At 36.4% G+C, this 24,404-nt stretch overlaps 1 protein-coding gene across 3 annotated transcripts in view; it reads left to right on the forward strand.

Moving 5' to 3' along the window:
• Positions 1–24,404, forward strand: part of ACSS3 (acyl-CoA synthetase short chain family member 3) — a 175,969-nt gene that overhangs the window by 33,740 nt on the left and 117,825 nt on the right. For 2 of the 3 annotated variants that reach the window (XM_049883956.1, XM_049883957.1), the window contains exon 2: positions 1,082–1,226. The exons of the other annotated variant lie outside the window; for it this stretch is intronic. In XM_049883956.1, coding sequence (XP_049739913.1) covers positions 1,082–1,226 — 145 coding nt within the window. The remainder of the gene's footprint in view (positions 1–1,081; positions 1,227–24,404) is intronic. 3 annotated transcript variants of the gene reach the window in all.

Consider the following 24,404-nt stretch of genomic DNA (forward strand, 5'->3'; position numbering starts at 1 on the left):
TAATCACATATATATCCGTGGTCCCATAAGGTTATAATAGAGTTCAGAGAGTAAACCTTTCTGTGCATAAGAAACATTAAAGAAACAATTCAAGACACACTAAAATATCTTTAACATAATAATACAGCAATAATAATAATAATAATAATGTCTTCATATGCATCTCAAAGTAGTACCCATTTGTTATCACGAACCATTGTATGTAGCTCAGATTTTTAATGTAACAGACTTTATGAGAGTTGGTTCGTTACTGTGGGTTGTACATAAGTCAGATGTTCATAACCCAGGGACAGTCTATATCTAATACGGTGTTCACACAATGCCCAAATCACATAATATCCTATTTCATGAAATGTATTACAGATGTTTAGGGATACATGACTGTATTTCCTTAAAAAGTATCTCCATGTATCTACATGTTGTTTGTATTTTCAAAGACAGGCACTGGTCAATTAAAAGATGAAGAGTACTGAATTGCAAAGGTTTTTTTTAGAATTAATTAAAATTTTATGTGCACGTTCATTCTTTATTCAAATTATGAGGCATTTCAAACATGCAGAAAAGAGCTTATCTATTCTTCATGCAATTTGAAGCATCACTTTTAATTGAAATAAAAATTATATACTTAGCTACTCTATGAAATAATTGAATTTTCCAGTAGGTTTGTCATGTTATAGCAGGTCACCAAACTTCAATCATGTATCTACTATTTGCATTGTCAGCTTAATGCCTGAGTGCTGCACTTATATACAATTTAGGTCATTAATGTAGATTACTTTGATGCTCTATACTCTGGTTTCATCCTAAGCAACAAAATCCACGAAGTTGTCAGCTTGATGTAATAGAAATACTTTTTTTTTTTCTAATACACATCAAAATAGATACATAGTCATTAAAATAAAGATGTTCACTTCTGTACCATCTTAAATATCTAATATACAACCATCGTTTACCTGGTATAGCACACACTGGGAAACACTCTCTTAAGGCCAGCTCTGCCATACAAAAATATAGGAACCTAATTAAGAAACAACATATTTTGAAAAGAATCATTCACTTTTATGATCCACTTATTTTTCAGGTTTGTGGAAGGAATGCTTAACATTTGTTACAATGCCGTCGATCGTCATGTTGAAAATGGTAAAGGAGATAAGATTGCTATCATCTATGACAGTCCTGTTACAAATACTAAAGCTACTATTACCTATAAAGAAGTCCTGGAGCAGGTAACATCATAAACTATACATTATTTGAAAATCATATTAAATTATTTAAATGACATCCATCCTTGTTATATAAAATTTAGTTCTACTAACTCATTGACATATGTCAACATGCATTTCTTTTGGTGTACACTGGAAATCAATATAACTCTTTTACAATGTTTTTATCCCTTTTATATTTCACAGCATTGGAAGTTACTTATTTTACAGGAGGTGATGATCAAATTGCTAATAACCCATTGACCCATTGCCATCAAGTCAATTCCTATAGGCAGAGGGTCCCTAAAGGCTAGAGTAGAACTGCCCCATAGGGTTTCCAAGGCTGTAAATCTTTATGGAAGCAGACTGCCACATTTTTCTCCACGGAGCATCTGGTGGGTTCAAACTGCCAGTCTTTTAGTTTGCAGCCAAGTGCTTAACCGCCACACCACCGTTTGGTTCCTCCAAATCTCTAATATCAAACTCCTTGCCCTCGAGTTGATTCTGACTCATACAGTGACCACAGGGTTTCCAAGGAGTGGCTGGTAGATTCAAACTGCTAACTTTTTGGTTAACAACCTGAGCTCTTAACCACTGTACCACCAGGGCTCCAAATCTCTAGTAGTATGTTTAAATCCTTCCTATCCTTTGCTGTACATCCACACTGCCATCCCCTTAGTCAAGCTGCTCCTTATCTCTTATTCTATTGTTTCTATATGTAAGGACTATAGTTTCCTAACTGCCTTTCTTGTTACCAGGCTTAACTCATGTCAGATCATCTCTCAAAGCGACACTAGAGTTTTCTTCCTAAGAAGACAGTACATTTCTTTATCCCGCTTAAAAATCTCTTCCTTAAATATTACTATTATTTATAGAGTAAATAATAGTAATATTATTTACATTCTTGGCCATGTACACTACTCTTTTTTACTCTGGTTGCCCTGCCATTTCCTTAGACATCCCTGGCCCCTCACAGTTCTTTGTACATACTTGTTCCTTTCCACCGTTTGCTCTTTTAGTCTTTTTTCCTATCTGTGTGTTTCTTAGCTGAGTCATAATGGTGACAGATGAGTTGTGTGAGATTATCTTCCCATAAAATTAGGATAGAAAGGAGGTTTTGGATGTAACTACAAAAATATTTGAGTATATGAACTGTGGAAGAGTTATTATAGCTCCGCGAGAGTGTTTATTTATGTGGTTTAAGGGTCAATATTAAGGCACATTGAAGAAATAAATTAAAAGTTCGATAGTCTAAAGCAGGGTTTCTCAACCTTAGTACTATTGACAGTTGGGGCAGATGATTCTTTACTGTGTCGACTGTCAAGTACATTGTAGGATGTTTAGCAGCATCACTAGGCCGTATCCACTAGATGCCAGTAGCACACTCCCCTTACCCTAGATGTGACAACCAAAAATATCTTCAAACATTGCTAAATGTTCCCTGGGGGTAAAAGTTATCCCTGGTTAAGAACCAATAGTCTAGATTCTGACATGCTAGAGTTTGGAAATACTTGATTTTAAATAAATGCTTTTAATTTTTTTGGACAGCCTTTATTGTCTCTTTTGTTTTTTTCAACCCATTTGTTGTTGTTGTTAGTTGCCTCTGAGTTGGCTCTGACTCATGGCATCCCGATAGATAATGGAACAAAATGGTGTCTGGTCCGGCACCAACTTCAGGAACATTGGTATGTTTGTGTCTGTTGTCGCAGCTATTATGTCAACCTATAACTGAGGGTTTCCCCTATTTTCATTGGCTCTGTACCAAACATGATATCCTTTTCTAGTCAGTGATCTTTTCTGATGATGTGTCCAAAATAAGCGAGTCAAAATCTCACCATCCTTGCTTCTAAGGAATACTCTGGTTTTTATGTGTTCTAAGACTGATTTTTTTTTTTTGATTAGTTCATTCTTTGGGCAGTCCACCGTGTGTTCATTACCCTTCTTCAACACCATAGTTCAAATGTATTAATTTCTCTTCTGTCTTCCTTTTTCATTGTCCAGCTTCTGAATGCATATGATGTGATTGAAAAGACCAATGATTGGGTCAGGCTCACCTTAGTCATCAAAGTTACATCTTTACTTTTTAAAACTTTAATGAAGTCTTTTGCAGCAGATTTTCTCAATATAAGTCATCATTTCATTTCTTGACTACTGTTTCTATGGACCTTGATTGTCGATCCAAGTAAAATGAAATTGTTGATAGCTTCAATTTTTTCTGCATCTCTCATGATGTTGTTTATTGGTTCAGTTGGAGGATTTTTTTCTTTCTTCACATTCAGGTGCAGTTCATTCTGATGGCTGTATAGTCTTTGACCTTTATCAGTAAGTGTTTTAAGTCATCTGAATTTTGGGCAAGCAAAGTTGTATCATCTATAGTTAGGGTGCTATTTGATTATTACAAAGTGTTAATTCTCCATGACTCCTGTAAACAGTTTCCTTCTGCATTAGTAATACTCTTGTTTAACCTTTTAAGAAATGTAAAGACAGCTCAGACAAAACAGCTAATGACCTCCCCAATCCTAAATCGTTGCAAACAATCAAGGGAGAAAACTCGAGCCGGTTTTGCTCAGGCTGGATATCAACCTGATTGCGGCAACAGATCTGAGCTTCAGCCAATTTAAGCATAAGAGAAATTTTTTGGGAGAAAAGACTGAAGAGCCAGGCTCAGAAAAATGGCACACACCTAGGAAGAAGGGGCAGCAATGAATGGAGTTAGGATAAACCAAAAACTGTCTAGTAACTGCTGGGCTGTGTTTCGTTCTGTTGTCATAGGGTCACTGTGAGTTGAAACCAACTCGATAACACCTAACAACAACGACAACAACAAAGTTATCTTGCAGCTGCTGGCATTGCTGACTTAAGTCAGTTGTTGCCACTGAATGTCGGTCACTACCAAGTAACACTCTAATTGTCCCTACATCTTGCATTTCATGCTAGGAACTGGTGCCCTGCCTCCTTACAGGACTCATACAGGGAAAATCTCCACCTAATAAGAAGGAACTCCAAATGCTGGGCAGCTCATGACAGAAGATAACAAAATAAAATGATGCCACAGATATACTATTTGGCACTTTTTATAAGCCCAAATATGGGAACTGTGTATTTCTGGAATGAAGTATACAGAAACAGTGTTTGTGTTGGGGCTGAGTAGGGAAGGCACTTCTTACCAAATAAGCTTGTTATTCATATGAGAACATGTTTTATTGTAATAGATAATGTAAATTTCCTGAAAACCTTTTATACTTCACATTTTGTTTTAGGTTTGCATTTTCAGTCTTTAAGAGAGATTTAGTCTATGATTAAAATCGTTTTATGAATATTATGACCTCATAATATTCATAAATATTATGAATATAATGGCTCACTTTATGAATATTAAGGCCTAAGATACTGGTGAATTCTAATTGGTGTACAGATTAGGAAACTTATTTATATATTATAAAAATATTATCTATACCAATATATAGGGTCACTCGGAGTCAGAATTGACTGGATGGCAAAGGGTATATCAACATATTAAATTTATACATTAGCCAAACATCAGAGTCAGAGAAAAAGATTTAGAGAAACCTAGAATAAAGACAAAATTTAAGTAATGGTACCATTCTTACTTTCTGTTGTTTTAAAATTAATTGATTGTATATGTCTGCATGATAAATACACACACATTTTGCTTAGAACATTTTCCGATAACTCATCTTGATTTTCTAATTTTGAGTCTGGACTCTTAAGCCCTTTTGACATTTGTACTTACTGGTTCATTGGTTTCAGTTTAGCTTGACATCAAAGTACTTAAAAGCCCTGTTTCTCTCACCTGCTGACAGCTTCTGATTTCCCCAGGCTTTTCTTTTCTAAAGTACTAAAGGAAGAACTGTTAGGGAAGAGAAGGAGACATTGTTCTCTTCTTTGATTACTTGCTTCTGGTTCCCTGTGGCCTTTATTTTATTAAGTGGAGAAGACAGAGAGAGAAAGATTTAATGGGCAATGCCACTGACAACAAACAAAAAGAAGTGCCTTTGTACTTGACGTGCTTTAATCTCCCTGTTTTATTTCTATTGGGAATTTCTGGGTTGGTAAAGCTTGATTAAGTTAGCTAGCATTTCTTAGTTAATTAACAGACCCACAAGTTTTACCCTAAATTGTTTTAGCGACATGGAAGATCTGAAAATTTTACAGAATGGTTCAGAAATAGAGATTTTTCAAAACTGTCATCGTTTTTGTAGATCTGGTAAACAGGCCCAAGGAACAAGGCTGCCCATGGAAATAGGCAATTTCAATGTAATGTAATAAGGGTGATGATTTTTTTTATGATAGGGGTTAGTGTTATATTCTTTGTAAACACACGGAAGCACACAACTCAGTGGGGGATACGTAGGGCAGGGCGTAGAAAGACTTGCTGGAGGAGTTAATACTAACAATTAGCCCAACCATCTAAAAACAGGAAAGGAAATAGTGGGGAGGAGTATACTGCAGGCAGAAGGAATAGCATGTGCGAAGATCCTGAAGGAAGACACAACCTGGTGCCTCACATGGCTTCAGCATGTGAGAAATAGGGCTCCAGTGAGCCAGACTGGGGGGGCTGTGAATGTCATGCTACAGATTTATATTTATCCTGAGAGCAGTGGAAAGAACAAAGCAAAAGCCAGTCCTTCCTGTGGCCCTGGCTCTGCGTGACCCTGCGCCAGCCCCACTGCTTCATGCGCAACACCAGGGCACACTCCCATCTTAAGACCTTTGTACCTGCCTACCCTCTGCTTGGAAAAAAACAATTTTTTTTTTTCTCCAGGTATCTTATGGCTCACACTGCTTGAATGTTGTTTTCTCAGTGAGGTTTTCCATGGGCATTCTAAATACAAATGTTCCTGCCCACACCACTTCATACCCCTTTTTGGCTTTCTTTTTAGGTTAGAATTTATTAGTCAATCCCATTCTTTATATTTGATTTATCTCTCTTCTTTAGTGTTGTTGTTCCTTCTAGTCTAAGTTCCAGGATGACAGGAATTTTGGTTTTGTTCACAGGACAGTGCCTGGAACATGGTAAATATTTGATGAGTGATGAGGGAATAAATGAAGGAAGGAATGAATGAAATACTGTTTCAGATAACTAAGTGACTAGCTTCCTTTATTGAGAGAAACTGTTATCTTGAAATTGGTGTGGGTAACAGAACTTGATTTTTTTTTTTCTAAGTAAATTCTAGCTTCCTACTCTGTGTGAAGAATGTTAATTTATTTGCATTTGGCATGCTTCTTTGAGATGAATATTTTGTCCTTGAAATCCCCACACTTAGAATGAAGAATATTGCATTACAGGAGGCATGTTTGTGTTTATTATATGCCCCTTCTTTTTAGATTTTCTCAAATTAGTAGTGATCATATCAAACTCAGTGGGAAAAAAAGGTGTATTCGTGACAGTGTATTCTTATAGGTGTAAAAAAAAAAAAAAAGATGTATATATTGCATATAATATACGTAATTTTAAGAAATTTCTATATTGGTTTTCTCTTCTCCATCATTAATTTAATTTTGAATTTATCCCTGCATGTCATATGTGTGTTTTATTTTGTACTCACACAATTATTAATTTTTATGTATTTATTCACTAAATAAGAATATGACCCCTGAAGGACATTTCAGAAATTTTCATGCATATACGTATGCAGAGAAAATTGATGAAACTCAATGTGTCTGAATTTTCCTGATTGAATTCAAACTGAAATTGATTATTATCTTTGCTAAAGGTAATTTTTTGAAATACAATTACAGCAATGGTTGTAATTATAAAGGTAGAATAATTTAGGGGAGAAAATTACTCTGAAATAAAGGGACATGTCCCATGGGAAGTCCTCCTTCCAACTCCTGCCCTTTAGGATGCTCTCTTCAAAATATAGATTCCATCTTCTCAGAAATATGTCAGAGTAAGATAATATGATATTCCTTTGTCACATCACTATTTCCTTCAACAGAAACCTAAAACACAAAAACTTAGACGCATACACAGAAATTTAGCCCTTGGTGGTTCCCTTATTTAGGAAAAGTGACACAATGGTGTAAATTATCACTTTTTTCCCCTTAAATTTCCTAAATAAATGATAAAAACTTCATTTATATTACAGTTAGTTCCACTACAAAGTGTGTCTCTGTTAGATAAATGACCTTATCCATGCTCTGTAAATAGGTGAATGATGTTAGTATGAGATAGAATTTATAGTGGCATGTGCATATTTTCTCAAAATCATTTCCTAAATAAATGATAAAAACTTCATTTATATTACAGTTAGTTCCACTACAAAGTGTGTCTCTGTTAGATAAATGACCTTATCCATGCTCTGTAAATAGGTGAATGATGTTAGTATGAGATAGAATTTATAGTGGCGTGTGCATATTTTCTCAAAATCTTTGTAATTTCTTGCACTTTTGTTGAAATATATGCATTCAGAGGAGTGCACAGGTCATGAGTATAAAGCTTGATGAATTTTCATAGACATAAATGCACTCCTGTGACCTGATCAGCCCCCCGGTAGTACACACATTGCACATGGATTGCCATGAGTAGAAATCACCCTGACAGCAAATGTAAAAAGTCAGAAGCAGATTAGGAAATTCCTAGGCCCCCTGAAGCTCTTGTTATGCCTCTCTACAGTCGTTTCTCACCCAGCTCCCATATGGTTGCTATCTAGACTTCTAAACAGGACATGTAAGTGTTAATTATTTTTGACCTTTACATAAATTGAATGATAAAATATGCTTGTTTGTATTCGACTTTTCTCGCTCAACTTTTTCTTTGAGATTCATCCGCTTTATTGCAGGTTGACGGTTGATCATTTGTGTAGTGTCAAGTTTTGGGCTACTACGAACAATGCTCCTGTGAAGATGTCTGTGCAAACTTTCGATGCCTATTTGTAAGAATTTCTGCTGGACATGTGCCTAGATGAAATGGCTGGCTCATAGGTTATGCATATGTTTGGCTTTAATAGACAGTGCCAAATAATTTTTTGGTGGTTGTACCAATTTACACTTCTACCTGCAGTGTATGAGAAAGCCAGTTGCTCCACATCTTTGCCACCACTTGGGATTGTTAGTCTTTTTAATCTTGGCCTTTCTGATGAATATGTATTGCACTGTAGTTTTAATTTGCTTTCCTCTAATGACTAAAGTTGAGCTTCTTCTGTGAACTGCCTCATAGGGTCTCTTAAGCTGAAATCTTTATGGGAGCTGATAGGCAGGTCTTTTCTCCTGCAGAGTGTCAGGTGGGTTTGAATCACAGACCTTATGGTTAGCAGCTGAGCACGTAAAACTTGCACCACCAGGGCTCCTTGTTAATTTATTGGCCCTTTTTTCTCAATTGACCATTCAAATCTTTTGCCAATTTTTCTGTTGAATAGTTAACATGACATATTTTGATGTTTTCGGGATGGACTTCTCACAGTTAAAGAAAAGATCTTATCAATCAGTATATGAAGACCTGAAGAAATATATGTTAGCAAAATCCCTTAGTGTTGATGAGCTATGTGGTTTCAAAAAACTAAAGTTGAAAAGTCATTCACGCATGTGTTAAAAATAATAAGGCTCTGTTAGTCTCTTTTGGAAGTGAATGCCCTGGAGTAGAATATCTTGAAGCAGGAAGCATAAGCCCCAGACTGTAAAATATCTACTGACTCTGTTTTTATTAATGTAAAAAGTCTTGAGTTACATTGATTTTGAGTGGTCTGGTTCAACCGTATTTCCCCATAAGCTCCATTATTTTTTTGTGAGCAATTTTATATAATGCAAAATTGTAGAATGAATTTTAGTGTACATACTTATATCTCATTTTAAACAGAAGATGAGTATACGCCAACTACTGATGTAAATTTTTATCAAAATTGTTACTAGAACTTTGTTTTGAACAATCTTGCCATTTAATAAAATTTAAGTTAGATTCTGAGAGGGCTTTATATACAGAAAAATAAATATTAGACCAATTTAATAGACAATGTAGGAAGGAATTAGTTAAATGTGAAAACAACACTTGACTGTTTCCTAAATTTCTTTTTTTCCATGTTCAGAGTCATTTATTCAAAACTGAAAATGTCTGAAGTTTATTTTTATGTTGGTACAAAATCTCAACAATACAATGACCTTCTTTGCATTTTCTCATCCAGATTTTTAGAGAGGTGGTATTATAGTTCCTGAAACCGAGATTGCTGTTGGAAGTGCCAGAAGCTATTTCACTAGGCTTTGAAGTCCAGAGAACTTTACTCATTCCTTTCTTCATGTACTGGTGCATTTTTCCTTTTTAGTTTGCTTATTAGTGTATGTACATGATTTTCCTGGTTACAGTAAAAGTGCCTTGAGGGTAAGGGTGATTTTTTTTTTTTTTTAATTTTCGTCTACACATTGCCTAATACAGTGCCTCCTGTAGGATAGGCTCTTATATGCTGAGTTTGTGAATAGAACATTCAGTAGTTCATTTACAAGGGTGTAAGGGTGAAGTCTAGGAGGGTCCAAAACACAAAGTTGTCATTATACTCAGGACATGTTACTCTCCTAGCACATCAATGTGTGATAAATGAACAAAAATGTTCACCCATGCTGTAATCTCCTAAGTCTTTATTGAGGCTTTTTACATAGGCATGATTGATTGAATCATTCACCACATAATAGAATTCAATTTCTAGTCCCCTTCTAGAGATCAAGCTTATGTCATATGGGCCAAAGCTCCAAACCTCAGTCATTACATGGTTGGCTTATCTCATTAAATAAACTATCAAGTGTTGTACAGGGCCCCGTCTTAAATAAGAAAGACACACCAATCACTCAGAAGACTCTGATAGCATAGAAGTTAGCTTCCAGGAACGGAGGACAAAGACTTACCAAATACTTTATTACACAAGTTCAGAGATTATCTCCCAGGAACGTAGGATAAAAACCAGGCAAATTCTTATTGCACAGTGGTGATAAGTGAAGAAAAATAAAACAAGGCTTCCAATTTACATAGATTTGTCAGGGAAGATCAATTGTCACTAAGGAGATAACATTTGAGCAGAAACTCAAATGGAGACTAGAATCAAACCATGTGAATATTTGAGTTAAAAAAAAGAGCCAAGAAGCCAGTGATGAAAGGAGAATGGTATAAGACGAGGTTGGTGAGGTAGCCAGCGGCCATATGATATAAGGCCTTGCAGCCATGATAAAGATGTTTTTTATGCTCAGGATGATGGGAAGCTACTGTAGGATTTTGAGTGATGTTATGATATAATCTGATATATGTGTCATAGGAATCACCTTGGCTTCTCTGAAGAAGAAACTTTAGTGGGTGAGAGTGGAAGCAGGAGGATGACAAATGATCCAGGCAAGAAACAGGCACCACTTAGCTAAATCCCTTTAAGAATAGCAGTATGTGCTTGCATATAGGCAGTTGAGGGATTCTGGAAGCTATTGTACATTTGTGTCTTATTTTGAATCTCTGGCTACCCCCAATGTGTTTTGAAAAAACTTCTGATTCAACCTATATAGAACAGCTACCTGGAAATGCCCTGCTTGCTTCCCATCTTTTTGAGGTGTTTTTTTGTAGCACCAATGCTCTAAGAAGGAGCCCTGGTGGTACAGTGGTTAAGCACTCAGCTGCTAACCTAAAGGTTAGTGGTTCCAAACTACCGAGTGGCTCTGCTGGAGAAAAACCTGGTGATCACCTGTAAAAATTTCAACCCAGGAAACCCTATCAGGCAGTTCTACTATGTCACATGGGGTCACTGTGAGTCAAAAATCGACTCAACGATACACAACAACAGCAATACTCCAAGGAAGGTTCTTATATAATTTTCAAGTAGAATCCTAGGAAAAGAAGACTATTTGTTGTTTTTTAATTATCTTTTTGTTGTATTACATGAAAACAAAATGTTTTAGGTGGTTTCTATCAACAGTTTGACTAGTAATTAGTAAAATATATTTTTTTAAATGTCTCAAGTTTTAAGATGAAGGTGTAGCTGCTAAAATGAACAGACCCAATAATATAGTGAGCTAATTACATAAAAATGTATTTATCTTACATGGTAATCCCAAAATGATGAGGCTCAGATTGGCATGACTCAAGTTCATTAAAGCTTGTGCCTTTATCCCCTAGTTCATTGACCTCATCTGCATCATCGAAGCTGAGGCAAAGGCACATGCGTACCCCAACTCTTGGGAAGGCAGAAAAGGATGTGAAGAAGCAGACGTGTTATGTTATAAAACCACACCCAGAAATGTCATACATGACCTCCTTGTACATCTCATGTAGCCATGAGCTGTAAGGAAGGCTGAAAAATGTAATGAGGCTGGATGAATTTTGATGGACTATTAGGAGGTTTTACCACAGCTACTCTTTCCTTTCATAGGAAAAATTAACACCAGATATTATATGTAAATAATTATAACCTATTAATATAAATGCAGTCCTGGTGGCACAATGCTTAAGAGGTTGGCTGCTAACCAGAAGGTCAGCAGTTTGAATCCACCAGCTGCTCCTTGGAAACCCTACAGTGCAGTTCTACTCTGTTCTGTAGGGTCACTGTGAGTTGGAATTGACTCAACGGCAATGGGTTTGGTTTGGTATTTATTATTATTATTAATATAAATAAATAAATAGTTCAGGGAAACAAATAATAGCTGAAAATAAAGTCTCATGGAGGGCATGCTGGACATAGAGAATAAAAATATCTTTAGGATGTATTGCTCTGATTAATCATTTACTATATTAGGTAATGGGACCACAAAGATGAATAAGACATGGTTCTTGCATTCAAGAGTCCATGGTTTGCCTATGAGTTCCTGGGTGGTGCAAACAATTAAGCACTTGACTACTACTGAAAGACTGATGGTTTGAACTTAACCAGAAGCACCTCAGAAGACAGTCCTGGCGATCTGCTTCTGAAAGGCCATACCCTTGATAATAACCCCGTGGAATACGGTTCTACCCTGCACAAAAGGAGTTAAACCAAACCAAACCCAACCCATTGCCGGCAAGCCAATTCTGACTCAAGGGGTTACCATGAGTCAAAATCAACTCCGCTGCAGCTAACAACAATAACAGCAGCTTGACTGGTAAGGAAACTACAGAAGCAATTGCCGTGCAGTGTGTTAATGTAACAACAAAGCTTTGTGCATTTGTAGCACAGAGGAAGAAGGGACCATTCTGGCCCCAGAAGTACACGGAAAACTTCACTATGGAAGTGTTGCACTAACTGCGTCAAGAGAGAAGGATAGAAATATGTATCTCACACATAGGTGCCCCCACCCATTGACCCCTTGAAGATCTGCAAGTTATGTTCAAGAGTGGGATTTGATATAGTGAATAATGAAGGTGTGCAACCTGGAGGCAAAAATGACTGCCTTGGATGGCCTAAGTTCTAGGCCAGTGAGATGAATCAAGCTTGAAACAAAATAGATCGTTGAAGAGCAAGTGAAGTAGGCAAGCAGTAGTTAAAGTCAAGGAGAAACAGACAGAATAGAAAAAGAAAAAAAGTTTATACACTGGAAGTAAGGAGACTTAATAGCAATGGTTCTTTTATGTGTTGAATTAGCACCTGTACCTGTCATATATTGTAGCCAGTAACGTAAGGGCAGCTGAATGTGAGCAGTAACTTTTAGTTTCTGACCTTTAATTACTGATGTGGGAAACTATAATGTCATTTGACCTGTCATAATTTTTATAGTAAACAAAGCACAAATGTGTTTAATATAGATTGAAAGACACTGACTGATGTTAGTGATGCAACTGAACATTTGATACAAAAAAAAAAAAAAACCCTCATTGCCATCGAGTCGATTCTGTCTCATAGTGACTGTGATCATTAAAGTTGTGTGTCAACTTGACTGGGCCATGATTCTCAGTGGTTTGGCAGTTATGATGTAGTTTGGCAGTTGTATAATGTTGTAATCACTTCCACGATGAGATCTGATGTAAGGTGATCACCTCCATAATGGGATCTGCTGTGAGTAGACAATCAGTTGAAGGAGAGTTTCTTTGGGGGTGTGGTCTGCATCGAATATTAGTGGACTTTCTGGCAAGGCTGGAGGGCTTTTGCTTGCTCTGGATCCTGCAGCTGGCTTCTGTTTCTTGGGACTTGAGCTAGCAACTTACCTGCCAGTCTTGGGATTTGTCGGCCTCCAGAGCTTGTGAGTCAGAAGTTTGCTGACTGATCTTCCAGTCTTGGATTTGCCAGCACCTTCGCTGCGTGAGTTGGGAGAAGCCTCCAGTCTGACCCACAGACTTGGAACTTTTCAGCCTCTACAACTGTGTGAGCCACTTCATTGATATAAATCTCTCGCTGTGTGTATTTATATGCTGCACTGGGTTTCCTTCTCTAGAGAACCCAGCCTAAGACAGTGACCTTATAGGACAGAGTAGAACTGCCCAGTAGGGCTTTCAAGCTTGTAAATCTTTACAGAAGCAGACTGCCACATCCTGCAGAGCGACTGATGAGTTCAAACTACTGACCTTTTGGTAGGAGCCAAATGCTTAACTGCTGCGCCGCCAGGGGTCCTCTAAAGATATGATGATTTAAACACAATATTTTAAATATATGAAAAAATATCTTTTTCACAGAAGGCTTTTTGAAATAAATAAATTTATAGATATGGGAAATCATGCTATTAAACTTATTTGAATTCATTCATTAGTTTTATGATCACATTTGTGCACTTTGTAGGAATGGGTAATAAGTAAAATGGATTTGAATAAATCAATGGAAGGTTGCATTCAATAGAATTACTGTCAAGATTGGATATATTGGGAAAATTGATTGTTCATTTCTCATGCTGTATTTGATGTTAGTTTTTTATTCCTACAAAGCTGAATAATGTTTGGTTTATCATATATAGTTTTTATTGGAAATTTGATATATTTATGAATATTCATCATAATTTTCTGGCATGTGTGGTGATCTGTGTTTGGTTTTTTAGTTCCTAGCGTATGCATTATATTTGTGATTTTTTCTTTTTAATGTGTATGGCTCCTTTGGTTGAGTGATGTTGATGTTTTTGAAACAGACCCAACTGTTGCAATGATGCCATGTCCTTGTACCATTCCTGGGATGTTTAGCAAGTTCTCTATGAGCCCTTCATTTATATTGATTGACTTTCAAGATGTATTGACCAACAAAACCATAAAGGTTAACAGGAATGTAGCCCAATGCTGGGAAGTGTAGTTGGCGTATCCAGATTAGTTGTCATGTTTTATGTACTGTCTGTAAAAGTGCCTGGGAGTTTGTTTAATGAGAGCTTAGATTAAATAATCAGTGCAAAATTGATCTAAACAATACAGGGCCCCTGTTGACATCTTTTGTAGTTGTTTTTCTTCAAAAGAAAAAAAGAAGGCTAAGAAAAAAAAATTTTTTCCTCACAGTTGTTGGGTGTACAAACACTTTATAAGGGAAAAAAAAATCTTAAATATTTTTCTGTTGATTTAAATTACTTTTATCATAATGTACAATTAAATCTAGGCTTTCGACGGCACTGGGTGTTTTTTCATACATACCCAAGCCAGATATATAAACAGGATAAAAACAAATCTACAAAGCCAATAAAAGTCAAATTAACAATATAAACTTAATATACTGAGTGATGTTGATTGATTTGCTGGGACTAAATGGCTGACTGCAAATTGTATATAGTTTTGAGTGCTGTTGTCCTGGGTCTTTTGTATTTGCAACATGTTCCCTGTGATGGGCAATTCATATGTCACATATCAGTACTTAAGCTTCCATAAATCCTTTGATTATACAGTGCACTATGACATCATTTAACCTTTACTAAAAATGAATGAGATTATAAAAACAAACACAGTATGCACAGTGAAACACAGATATGAGTGCTCAGACAGTAGAGAATATGCTGTTTTTTTTTTTTTAATTATCATCAGGATGAAAACACAAACTTGAAAAACTCTTACAGAGAACTCATGAACCCTGAGAATATCTAAACAGACTAGTTTGATGAACACTATGTTAAGCAATTTACTAGATTATTAGAAGAATATAATTTTAATTGACAGCATGAGTTGGTGCTAGTTGTTTTTTCTTGGTGTGTATGTGTTCCCAGTTTCCGGTTAATGTAGTATACCTAACAGCCGTACAGTAGTTTTTTTCAAAATAGCATATCGTTTCATATTTTACATGTTTACTGGTGTATAAACAAATATATATGGCAGTTATTGCCACCATTGCCTTTATGTTCATCAGAGGAATATAGCCTTGTCCAGATGACTTACATAAACTCGTATTAAATTGAATACTTTTTATAATAGAATGTAATAGATTCCGTACTTTTATAAGCATAAGTTTGTACAAGATTATATGTTAGCCATGTTATGCTATATTTTTCAGAAAATCTATATGAAGGAATAAAAAAAATATGAATACATAATTGTGAAAAATGACTCTCTGATAGTTGAATTTTCTGTTTCATTTTAGTCCAGGTGGGCTGTATTTTTTAAATGTAACAAAACTTGCCTTAGAACTTGGACAATTTTTTTAGAAAGTAATCAAGTTTGAAAAGAGATGTGTTTTAAAAAATCCACTTGAGGACTTTTTAGTTTCCTCACAATTTGTACTCTGTCTTCCATTTGTCTATGAATGGCACATTGCTGAATGGCCCTTGGCTTCCAGTCTAGTCGCAAAAGTGTTTAACACATAATACAGCTGAAACATTAAGGCACTCAAAATACAACTGGGGAAGAGCTGCCTCTTCAAAGTAAAGTTGACCTTAATGTCGTGGGTCGAGTAAAGCTAAAAAAAAAAAAAGCTTTGGGGGACCTTAATTTGCTGATGCAGCACAACTAAAAATGAGAAGAAAATCTGCAAACATCCATTAATAATTGGAATTTGGAATGTACGAAGTGTGGATTTAGGAAAATAGGAAGTCATCAAAAATGAAATGAAACACATAAAGATCAATATCCTAGGCGTTAGTGAGCTGAAATGGACTGGTATTGGCCATTTTGAATCAGACAATGATATGTCTACTATGCCAGGAATGTCAAATTGAAGAGGAACAGGGTCATATTTATTATCAAAAAGAACATATTGAGATCTAGCCTAAAGTACAATGCTGTCAGTGATAGGATAAAATCCATATGCCCACAAGGAAGACCAGTTAATATTGTTATTTGAATTTACGCACCAAACATTAATGCCATAGAAGAAGAAATTGAAGATTTTTACCAACTTCTGAAGTCTGAAATTGATCAAACATGCAGTCATGATGCCTTGATAATTACTGGTGATTGGAACGCGAAAGTTGGAAACGAAGAAGGATCAATACTTGGAAAATATGGCCTTGGTGATAGAAATAACTCTGGAGATCTCATGATAGAATTTTACAAGACCAATGGCCTTTTCATTGGAAATACTTTTTTTTTTCAACAATATAAATGGCTACTATACACATGGACCTCCGCAGATATAATATACACACATTAAATGGACTACATTGTGAAAAGAAACTATGGAGAAGCTCACATCAACAGTCAGAAAAAGTCCAGGGGCTGATTTCAGAACAAAATATCAATAGCTCCTATGCAAGTTCAAGCTGAAGTTGAGGAAGATTAAAACAAGCCCACTAGAGTGAAAGTACTACCTTGAGTATATCTCACCTGAATTAAGAAACCATTTCAAGAACAAATTTGATAGATTTGTTGCCAGGCAAAAACCCCACCTTTGCTTGGCATAACTTGTTACAGCCAATAAACAAGAGGCCAAGGTGGGAGATCAGAAACACACCTTTATTTCGTTGTACAAGGAAAGGAGAAATTGCAGCTGGTGCTTCCAAGACTGCTCACAGGCAGCTTGGTGAGGTGGGCTTTTAGAAAGAGCAGGCAAAGAAATGGAAATTCATCATGAATATTCAGGATTGACCTTCATGCAGGTGCTCAAAGATTGGGAATGACTATGCATTTTTTTAGACAAGGGTTCCATCTCCTGGATAGAGGAAGGGATGAGTTTTTCTTCATTAGGATGTTAAGTCCCCTCCCCCCCACTCCCACAGGCAGGTTGAGGCCATCTATGGGCTGTTCTGTGCTTATCTTGTCAAGGATAATTTTAGAAGAACGTGCAGCTTATTCTGCTCGGTGTAGGAAGGTAAGCCAGAGCAAATGTCTCTCAGAAAGGCTGGGCTCTGAGGCTGCCTGCTTCACATTGAATATTAATCAGCAAAGACCAGACAAGTTGTGGGATGACATGAAGGACATCAGGCATGAAGAAAACAAAAGGTCATCAAAAAGACAGGAAAGAAATGACCAAAATGAATGTCAGAAGAGGCTCTGGAACTTGTTCTTGAACTTATAGTAGCTGAAGTGAAAGGAGGAAATGATGAAGTAAAAGAGCTGAACAAAAAATTACAAAGGACATCTTGAGAAGACAAAGTAAAGTATTAAAACATGCAAAGACCTGGAGTTAGAAAACCAAAAGGGAAGAACACACTTGGCATTTCTCAAGCTGAAAGAACTGAAGAAAAAATTCAAAACTCCAATTGCAATATTGAAGGATTCTATGGGCAAAATATTGAATGATGCAGAAAGCATGAAATGAAGATGGAAGGAATACACAATCACTATACCAAAAAGAATTGGATATTGAATGATGCAGAAAGCATGAAATGAAGATGGAAGGAATACACAATCACTATACCAAAAAGAATTGGTCACTGTTCAACCATTTCAGGAGGCAGCATATGATCAAGAACTGATAACACCAAAAGAAGAAGTCTAAGCTGCACTGAAGACATTGGCGAAAAATAAGGCTCCAGGAATTGATGAAATACAAATTGACATGTTACAAAAAATGAACGCGATGTTGGAAGTGCTCATTCATTTATACCAAGAAGTTTGGAAGATAGTTACTTGGCCAACTGACTGGAAGAGATACATATTTTATGCCCATTCCAAAGAAAGGGAATCCAACAGAATGCAGAAATTATTGAACAATATCATTAATATCATACCCAAGTAAAATTTTGCTAAAGATAATTCAAAAATGATTTCAGCAGTACATCAACAGGGAAGTGCCAGAAATTCAAGCTGGTTTCAGAAGAGGACATGGAACAAAGAATACCTTTGCTAATGTGAGATGGATCTTGGGTGAAAGCAGAGAATGCCAAAAAGATGTTTACCTGTGTTTTATTGACTATGCAAAGACATTCAACTCTGCGGATTATAACAAACTATGGACAACATTTTGAAGAATGAGAATTTCAGAGCACTTAATTGTGCTCTTGAGGAAGCTGTATATAGACCAGGAGGCAGTATTTTGAACAGAACAAGGGAATACTACATGGTTCAAAGTCAGGAATGGTGTGCGTCAGTGTTGTATTCTTTCACCAGACTTAATTCAATATTTATGCTGAGCAAATAATCTGAGAAGCTGGACTATATGAAGCAGACCACAGCATTGGGTTTGAAGGAAGACTCGTTAACAGCCTGCTATATGAAGATGACACAGCCTTCCTTGCTGAAAGGTTAGAGTACTTGATGCATTTACTGATGTAGATCAAAGACTACAACCTTCAGTATGGATTACACCTCAACATAAAGAAAAGAAAAATCCTCACAACTGTACCAATAAGCAACATCATGATAAGCGGAGAAAATATTGAAGTTGTCAAGAATTTCATTTTATTTGGATCTATAATCAATACCCATGGAAGCAGCAATTAATCAAATGACATTGTTTTGGGCAAATCTGCTGCAAAATACCTCTTTATGGTGTTAAAAAGCAAAGATGTTACCTTGAGGACTAAGAGGCTCCTGACCCAACCATGGTGTTTCCAATTGCCTGGTGTGTATGTGAAAGCTGCACAATGAATCAGGAAGACTGAAGAAGAATCAATGCCTTTTAAGTATGTTGTTGTTGAAGAATATTACGAAAAGAACCAGCAAATCTGTCTTGGAAGAAGTACAGCCAGAATGCTCTTAAGAAAGGAGGATAGTGAGAGTTCATCACATGTCCTTTGGACATGTTACCAGAAGGGATCAGGCCCTGGAGAAGGACATCATGCTTGGTAAAGTAGAAGATCACAGTAAAAGAGAAAAAAACTCAATGAGATGGATTGACACAGTGGCTGTAACGATGGGCTCAAACATAACAAAGACCATGAGGGTGGCGCAGGACTATGCAGTGTTTAGTTCCATTGTATACTGGATCGTTATGGTTTGGAACTGACTAGAAGGCACCTAACAACAAAACCAGTGAAAAATCAAACAAGTATTTTTGTAATACTCCTAAATAAGACAGGGAAATAAGAAAATGAATATAAATTCAAAACCATTATAAATGTTGGTGCTAGAGAAAAACAGGTTCAACTAGAGGATAGGGTACAGATACAGAGACACCTGTGGGAAAGTTTTGAGAGGTTTTTCTGAGCATTTTAGAGAATAACAAAGATTGATGTTAATGTGGATTTTACTTGAAACTTTCTTCTTTCCTTACATCCATAATGGTTTATCATTAGCATTATTTCTTTCATTATTACTTATAATAAGGGTTAGTTGAGAAGATCAAACCTGAAATGGAGAAGAAAATGGGAGAGGAATTTTTTTTTTTTTTGAGATAAAGAGGTGGAAAGGGAAAAGAGAAAGGAGGAAAGTGAAAGTGGCTAAAGAGATCAGTGAAAAAGAGTGAGGTAGAATAAGCTGAGCAATGGGCTGACATTGGAGGAAAAGGGGTCATCATAAATATAATTTTCAAAGGATGAAAGGAGGGTGTTGTGATTATTGGCTGGAAACAGATGCGTGAGGGAGCCCTAGAGTTAGATTTTTTGGCAAATAGAAAGTGGGGGAAGGGTGGAGAACATATGTAAATTTGGCATAATAGCTTTTAGAGTATCTTTTAAACTTCATATTTTTAATACAGTACAATACTACATTTTCAGATAGTTTCTATTTTTAGGCACAATACTCATTTGAATACCATAGTTTTAAATGGCTCTGACTCTACCTAAGGGTCCTTTCTGTCTCACCTCTCTGTTATCTAGGTTAGATTGTTTAGTTGAAAAATGCAAATCCTCTCTTGCCAAGGGCCTCAATGTTGTATTTTAATTTTTTCCTTTTTTTTTTTTAACATATTTCTACTAAATTTTCTATTCCACCATCCAAAGTCTGTTTTAAACTGACCCTCTCACCTCCATGCTTCAAGCTTAACAGGAACCAGTTATTCCAATCTTTCTAGTACCATACCTGTAGACTTCTAGAATCCACAACCATTGTCTTCTCTTTTCCTTCTTTTTCAGTGGAGGATAATCATTTTTGGTACCTTGAAGCCTTCTTTTAACTCTTTTAAAGGCTCTTGCTCCAAAATACTCTAAAATTTGTTACTGCTTCTAAAATTATTTTTTCCATGGTCACGAACATGCTCTCCTTATGACCTCTGATATATGCTCAGTGTTTTACTTGATCTCTTGATCACATCTAACATTCTTGATCACTCTCTGACAGTCTTCACTGACTTCTGACATAGAACACTGCCCTTGTATTCCTTCTCTCTTGCTGGTTATTTTGTCTAAATTTCCTTCTTAGACACCACTTTCTCTACCCATCTTTTTACTCCCTACCTCTTCTAGGCCACCTTTTCTTTTCACTTTACATTCTTCCTGGGATATTACATCTTCTGCAATTGCATATCCCAGTGCTGTGCTGGAGGTGGACAGCTGATGATTAAATATTCAGGAATTTTTCAAACAGATTGTTAAACCATTAATGGGCCATGGCATTAGTATATTTAGTATGGATATTGGCAGATGCTTTAAACCAGGTCTCCCCCAATGACAGAGAGCTTATTATCAACACACCACTGGCCAATTCCAGTTCTGCATCATCAGCCCATATCTTTCTCTTGACCTTCAGATCACATATAGGGCTTGTATTTGTCATCTAGTGCGGCTGTAACAGAAATACCACAAGTGGATGGCTTTAACAAACAGAAATTTATTCTCTCATAGTCTAGTAGGCTAGAAGTCCAAATTCATGGCATCAGCTCCAGGGAAAGGCTTTCTCTGTTGACTCTGGAGGAAGGTCCTCATCATCAGTCTTCCCCTGAACCAGGAGCTTCTCTGCACAGGAACCCAGGGTCCAAAGGATGTGCTCTGCTCCCAGCGCTGCTTCTTTGGTGGTATGAGGTCCCCCTGTATCTCTGCTAGCTTCTTTCTTTTATATCTCAAAAGAGATTGGCTCAAAGCACAATTCAATCTTGTAGATTGAGTCCTGTCTCATTAACATAACTGCTGCCAGTCCTACTTCGTTAACAATCATAGAGGTAGGATTTACAACACGTAGGAAAATCGTATCAGATGACAAAATGGTGGACAATCACACAAAACTGGGAATTGCGGCCTAGCCAAATTGATACATATATTTTTGGGGGACACAATTCAATCCACGACAGGGCTATAAGCAGATATCTACATTTGGTTGCCTCACTAGCATCTCAGATCTAAACACGTCCAAACTGACTTTTCCTCTTGTGTTTTCCAGCTTTGTGAATGGCATCATTTTTCAACCAGCTGCTAAAACCAGAAATATGGGCCCATTCTTAAACTTCCCTTCCCCCCTCTACTTACCTGCATTCATCAAGCACTAATTTCTCTACCAGCACAAGTTGCCATGGTGATCCCATATATTCAGAGGAGAACTGTGCTCCATAGGGTTTTCAGTGGCTGATTTTTTGGAAGTAGATCTCTAGGCCCTCATAGGCACCTCTGGATGGACTCAAACTTCCTTTTGGTTAGGAGCTGAGTGTGTTAATTGTTTGCACTACCCAGGGACTCCAGTTCCTATGTACTCCACTCTAACTGTTTCTCAATCAGTTCCTTTGTTTTTGTCCTCATTATCACAACCCTAGTTTGGGCAATAATCATTGCATTGCAAGATTATGGAAAGGGCCTGCTTCTAAAGAAGAATCGACTCTTTTCAGTTATTATACACATCATTCTTAGGGTAAGTCTAAACTTAACATGGCTTAACAAGGCTGTATGATATTTGATATTAACTCTCTTTATATCTTCTTAGCTCATCTCTTAACGCTCTTCACCCTGAATTCTTGCTCTGTTCATCCTGAAATGTCTTTACTTTCTCAGCCAAATGGCAAATGTCATGAGGATTAGAAGCTTTAGCTGAAACTGTCAAGTGACTAAAGGTAGAAGGAAGTCACTGTTAGTCTATTATGAACGCCGAGAGTGGAGAAGTGTTAAATTGATATAAAATGGAGACGATGCATTAATTATTCTGTCTCTGTACACTTTCCTTTTCTTTTTATTGCATGCACTGCAGTCATGTCATGTGTTAATGGGAGGAATCAATTACATTTTTCATTCTTTTAGGCCTCGTACTTCTCCTTGATGTAGGATTATTTTATCTGCTGACAGTGATCTGACTGTTAAATAGAAGTTCTGTTTTAAAATTAGCAAGGTGTTCTTTTTTGAGATGTGATAGATTTTGATGATGTAATTGTAAATAGCAATACATAAATATTAAAGAAATGGAAGATCATATCCTCTATCAAGACTATGAGCACATACACATAGAAAAATGTAGGGCTGAAAGAATTTTCCTTGAAATGTAGTCTGAAAATCACATTGGCCTTGAAAGCACACAGACTATTGAAACTGATTATCGTGAGCCTGAACTAAATGGATTAAATAATTCTTCATTTCACTTCCTTTGTGAATACATAGTCTTAAAATGACCAAATAGTGAAGTCCTCTTGTGTAGAAAATGGAAATGATAAAAATGATTATTTTAAGTAACAGTATTTACCTCTTCATTTAGTGAAAATTATTTGAGAAGAAACGTTATCATTTTCTAGCTCACTGTCATGTAACTGTTTTGATCACAAGATTAAATTTTATAATTTTTCTTCTACAGCTTAATAGAATTCTACTTTTAATATAAAATATATGTTCCTCTGTGTTTTAGCTAACTAATAATAAAGTTTTTACTTAACTCTAAATGGTACAATTTTATATTTTGAGGAAAGAAAGGATTATTCTTCTTTAAATAACATCACCTCTACTTTTCTGCTATTAAGAGGTCTATTTGATGATTAAATTGACTTAGTGTAGCACCGTGCTTAAATTAAAAATGTTTCAAAGCCATATCCAATAAATCATCGTCTTAAAAAGTAACGCTTCTAAATGCTTATGTTATATAAAAATATTTACTTTCCTGAAAGATTGCCTTTCAAAAAAGGTAGCTTTAATATCATCTCAGTTTTTAAACAGATGCTTTTTATAAGACTCCTACCTAGATGCATAGTTGGCAAATGACAGAGGCCCCATATTAGCCAACTCTGCTTTAATATTAACCAGAAATATGTATTTTTTTTCAGAAGACATTATCAAAATTCTTTTAGGTTAAATTAATGTTCATTTATTTTGATTGTTATGAGAGAATATTTTGTTTTTCATAAGCCCAATAGATGCCCCACCAAAAATATATTTCCGATACATTTTCATACACATAAATACATATACATATATACATATAAGTATGTATATATGTGTGTATACACACACACACACACATACATATTTGTTGTCATTAGGTGTTGTCAACTTCGTTCCAATTCACAGCGAACCTGTGTACTACAGAACAAAACACTGCCTGGTCCTGCGCCATCCTCACAATTATTGCTATACTTGAGCCCATCATTGCAGCCTCTGTGTCAATTTACCTTGTAAGGAGTTACCTCTCTTTCATTGACTCTCTATTTTATAAGCATGATGTCCTTCTTCAGGGACTGGTCCCTCCTGATAACATGTCCAAAGTATGAAAGACAAAGTGTCACTATCCTTGCTTCCAAAGAGCGTTCTGGCTGTACTTTCTCCAAGACAAATTTGTTTGCTCTTCTGCCAGTCCACAGTATATTCATTATTTTTCACGAACGCCATAATTCAAAGACATCAATTCTTCTTTGGTCTTCCTTATTCATTGTTCATGTTTCTCATTCATATGAGGTGAATGAAAATACCATGACCTGGGACACCAAAAAACAAAGCAAACCCATTGCCCTGGAGTAGACTCCAACTAGTAGTGACCATAAAGGATGGAGTAGAACTGCCCCATAGGGTTTCCAAGAAACAGCTGGTGGACTCGAACTGCTGAACTTTTGGTTAGCAGTGGAGATCTTAACCATTTAATACTGAAAGTGACATATTTGCTTTTTAAAACTTTAAAGAGGTCTTTTGGAGCAGATTTGC

Source organism: Elephas maximus, chromosome 4 (assembly GCF_024166365.1).
Source record: "Elephas maximus indicus isolate mEleMax1 chromosome 4, mEleMax1 primary haplotype, whole genome shotgun sequence".
NCBI lineage: Eukaryota > Metazoa > Chordata > Mammalia > Proboscidea > Elephantidae > Elephas > Elephas maximus.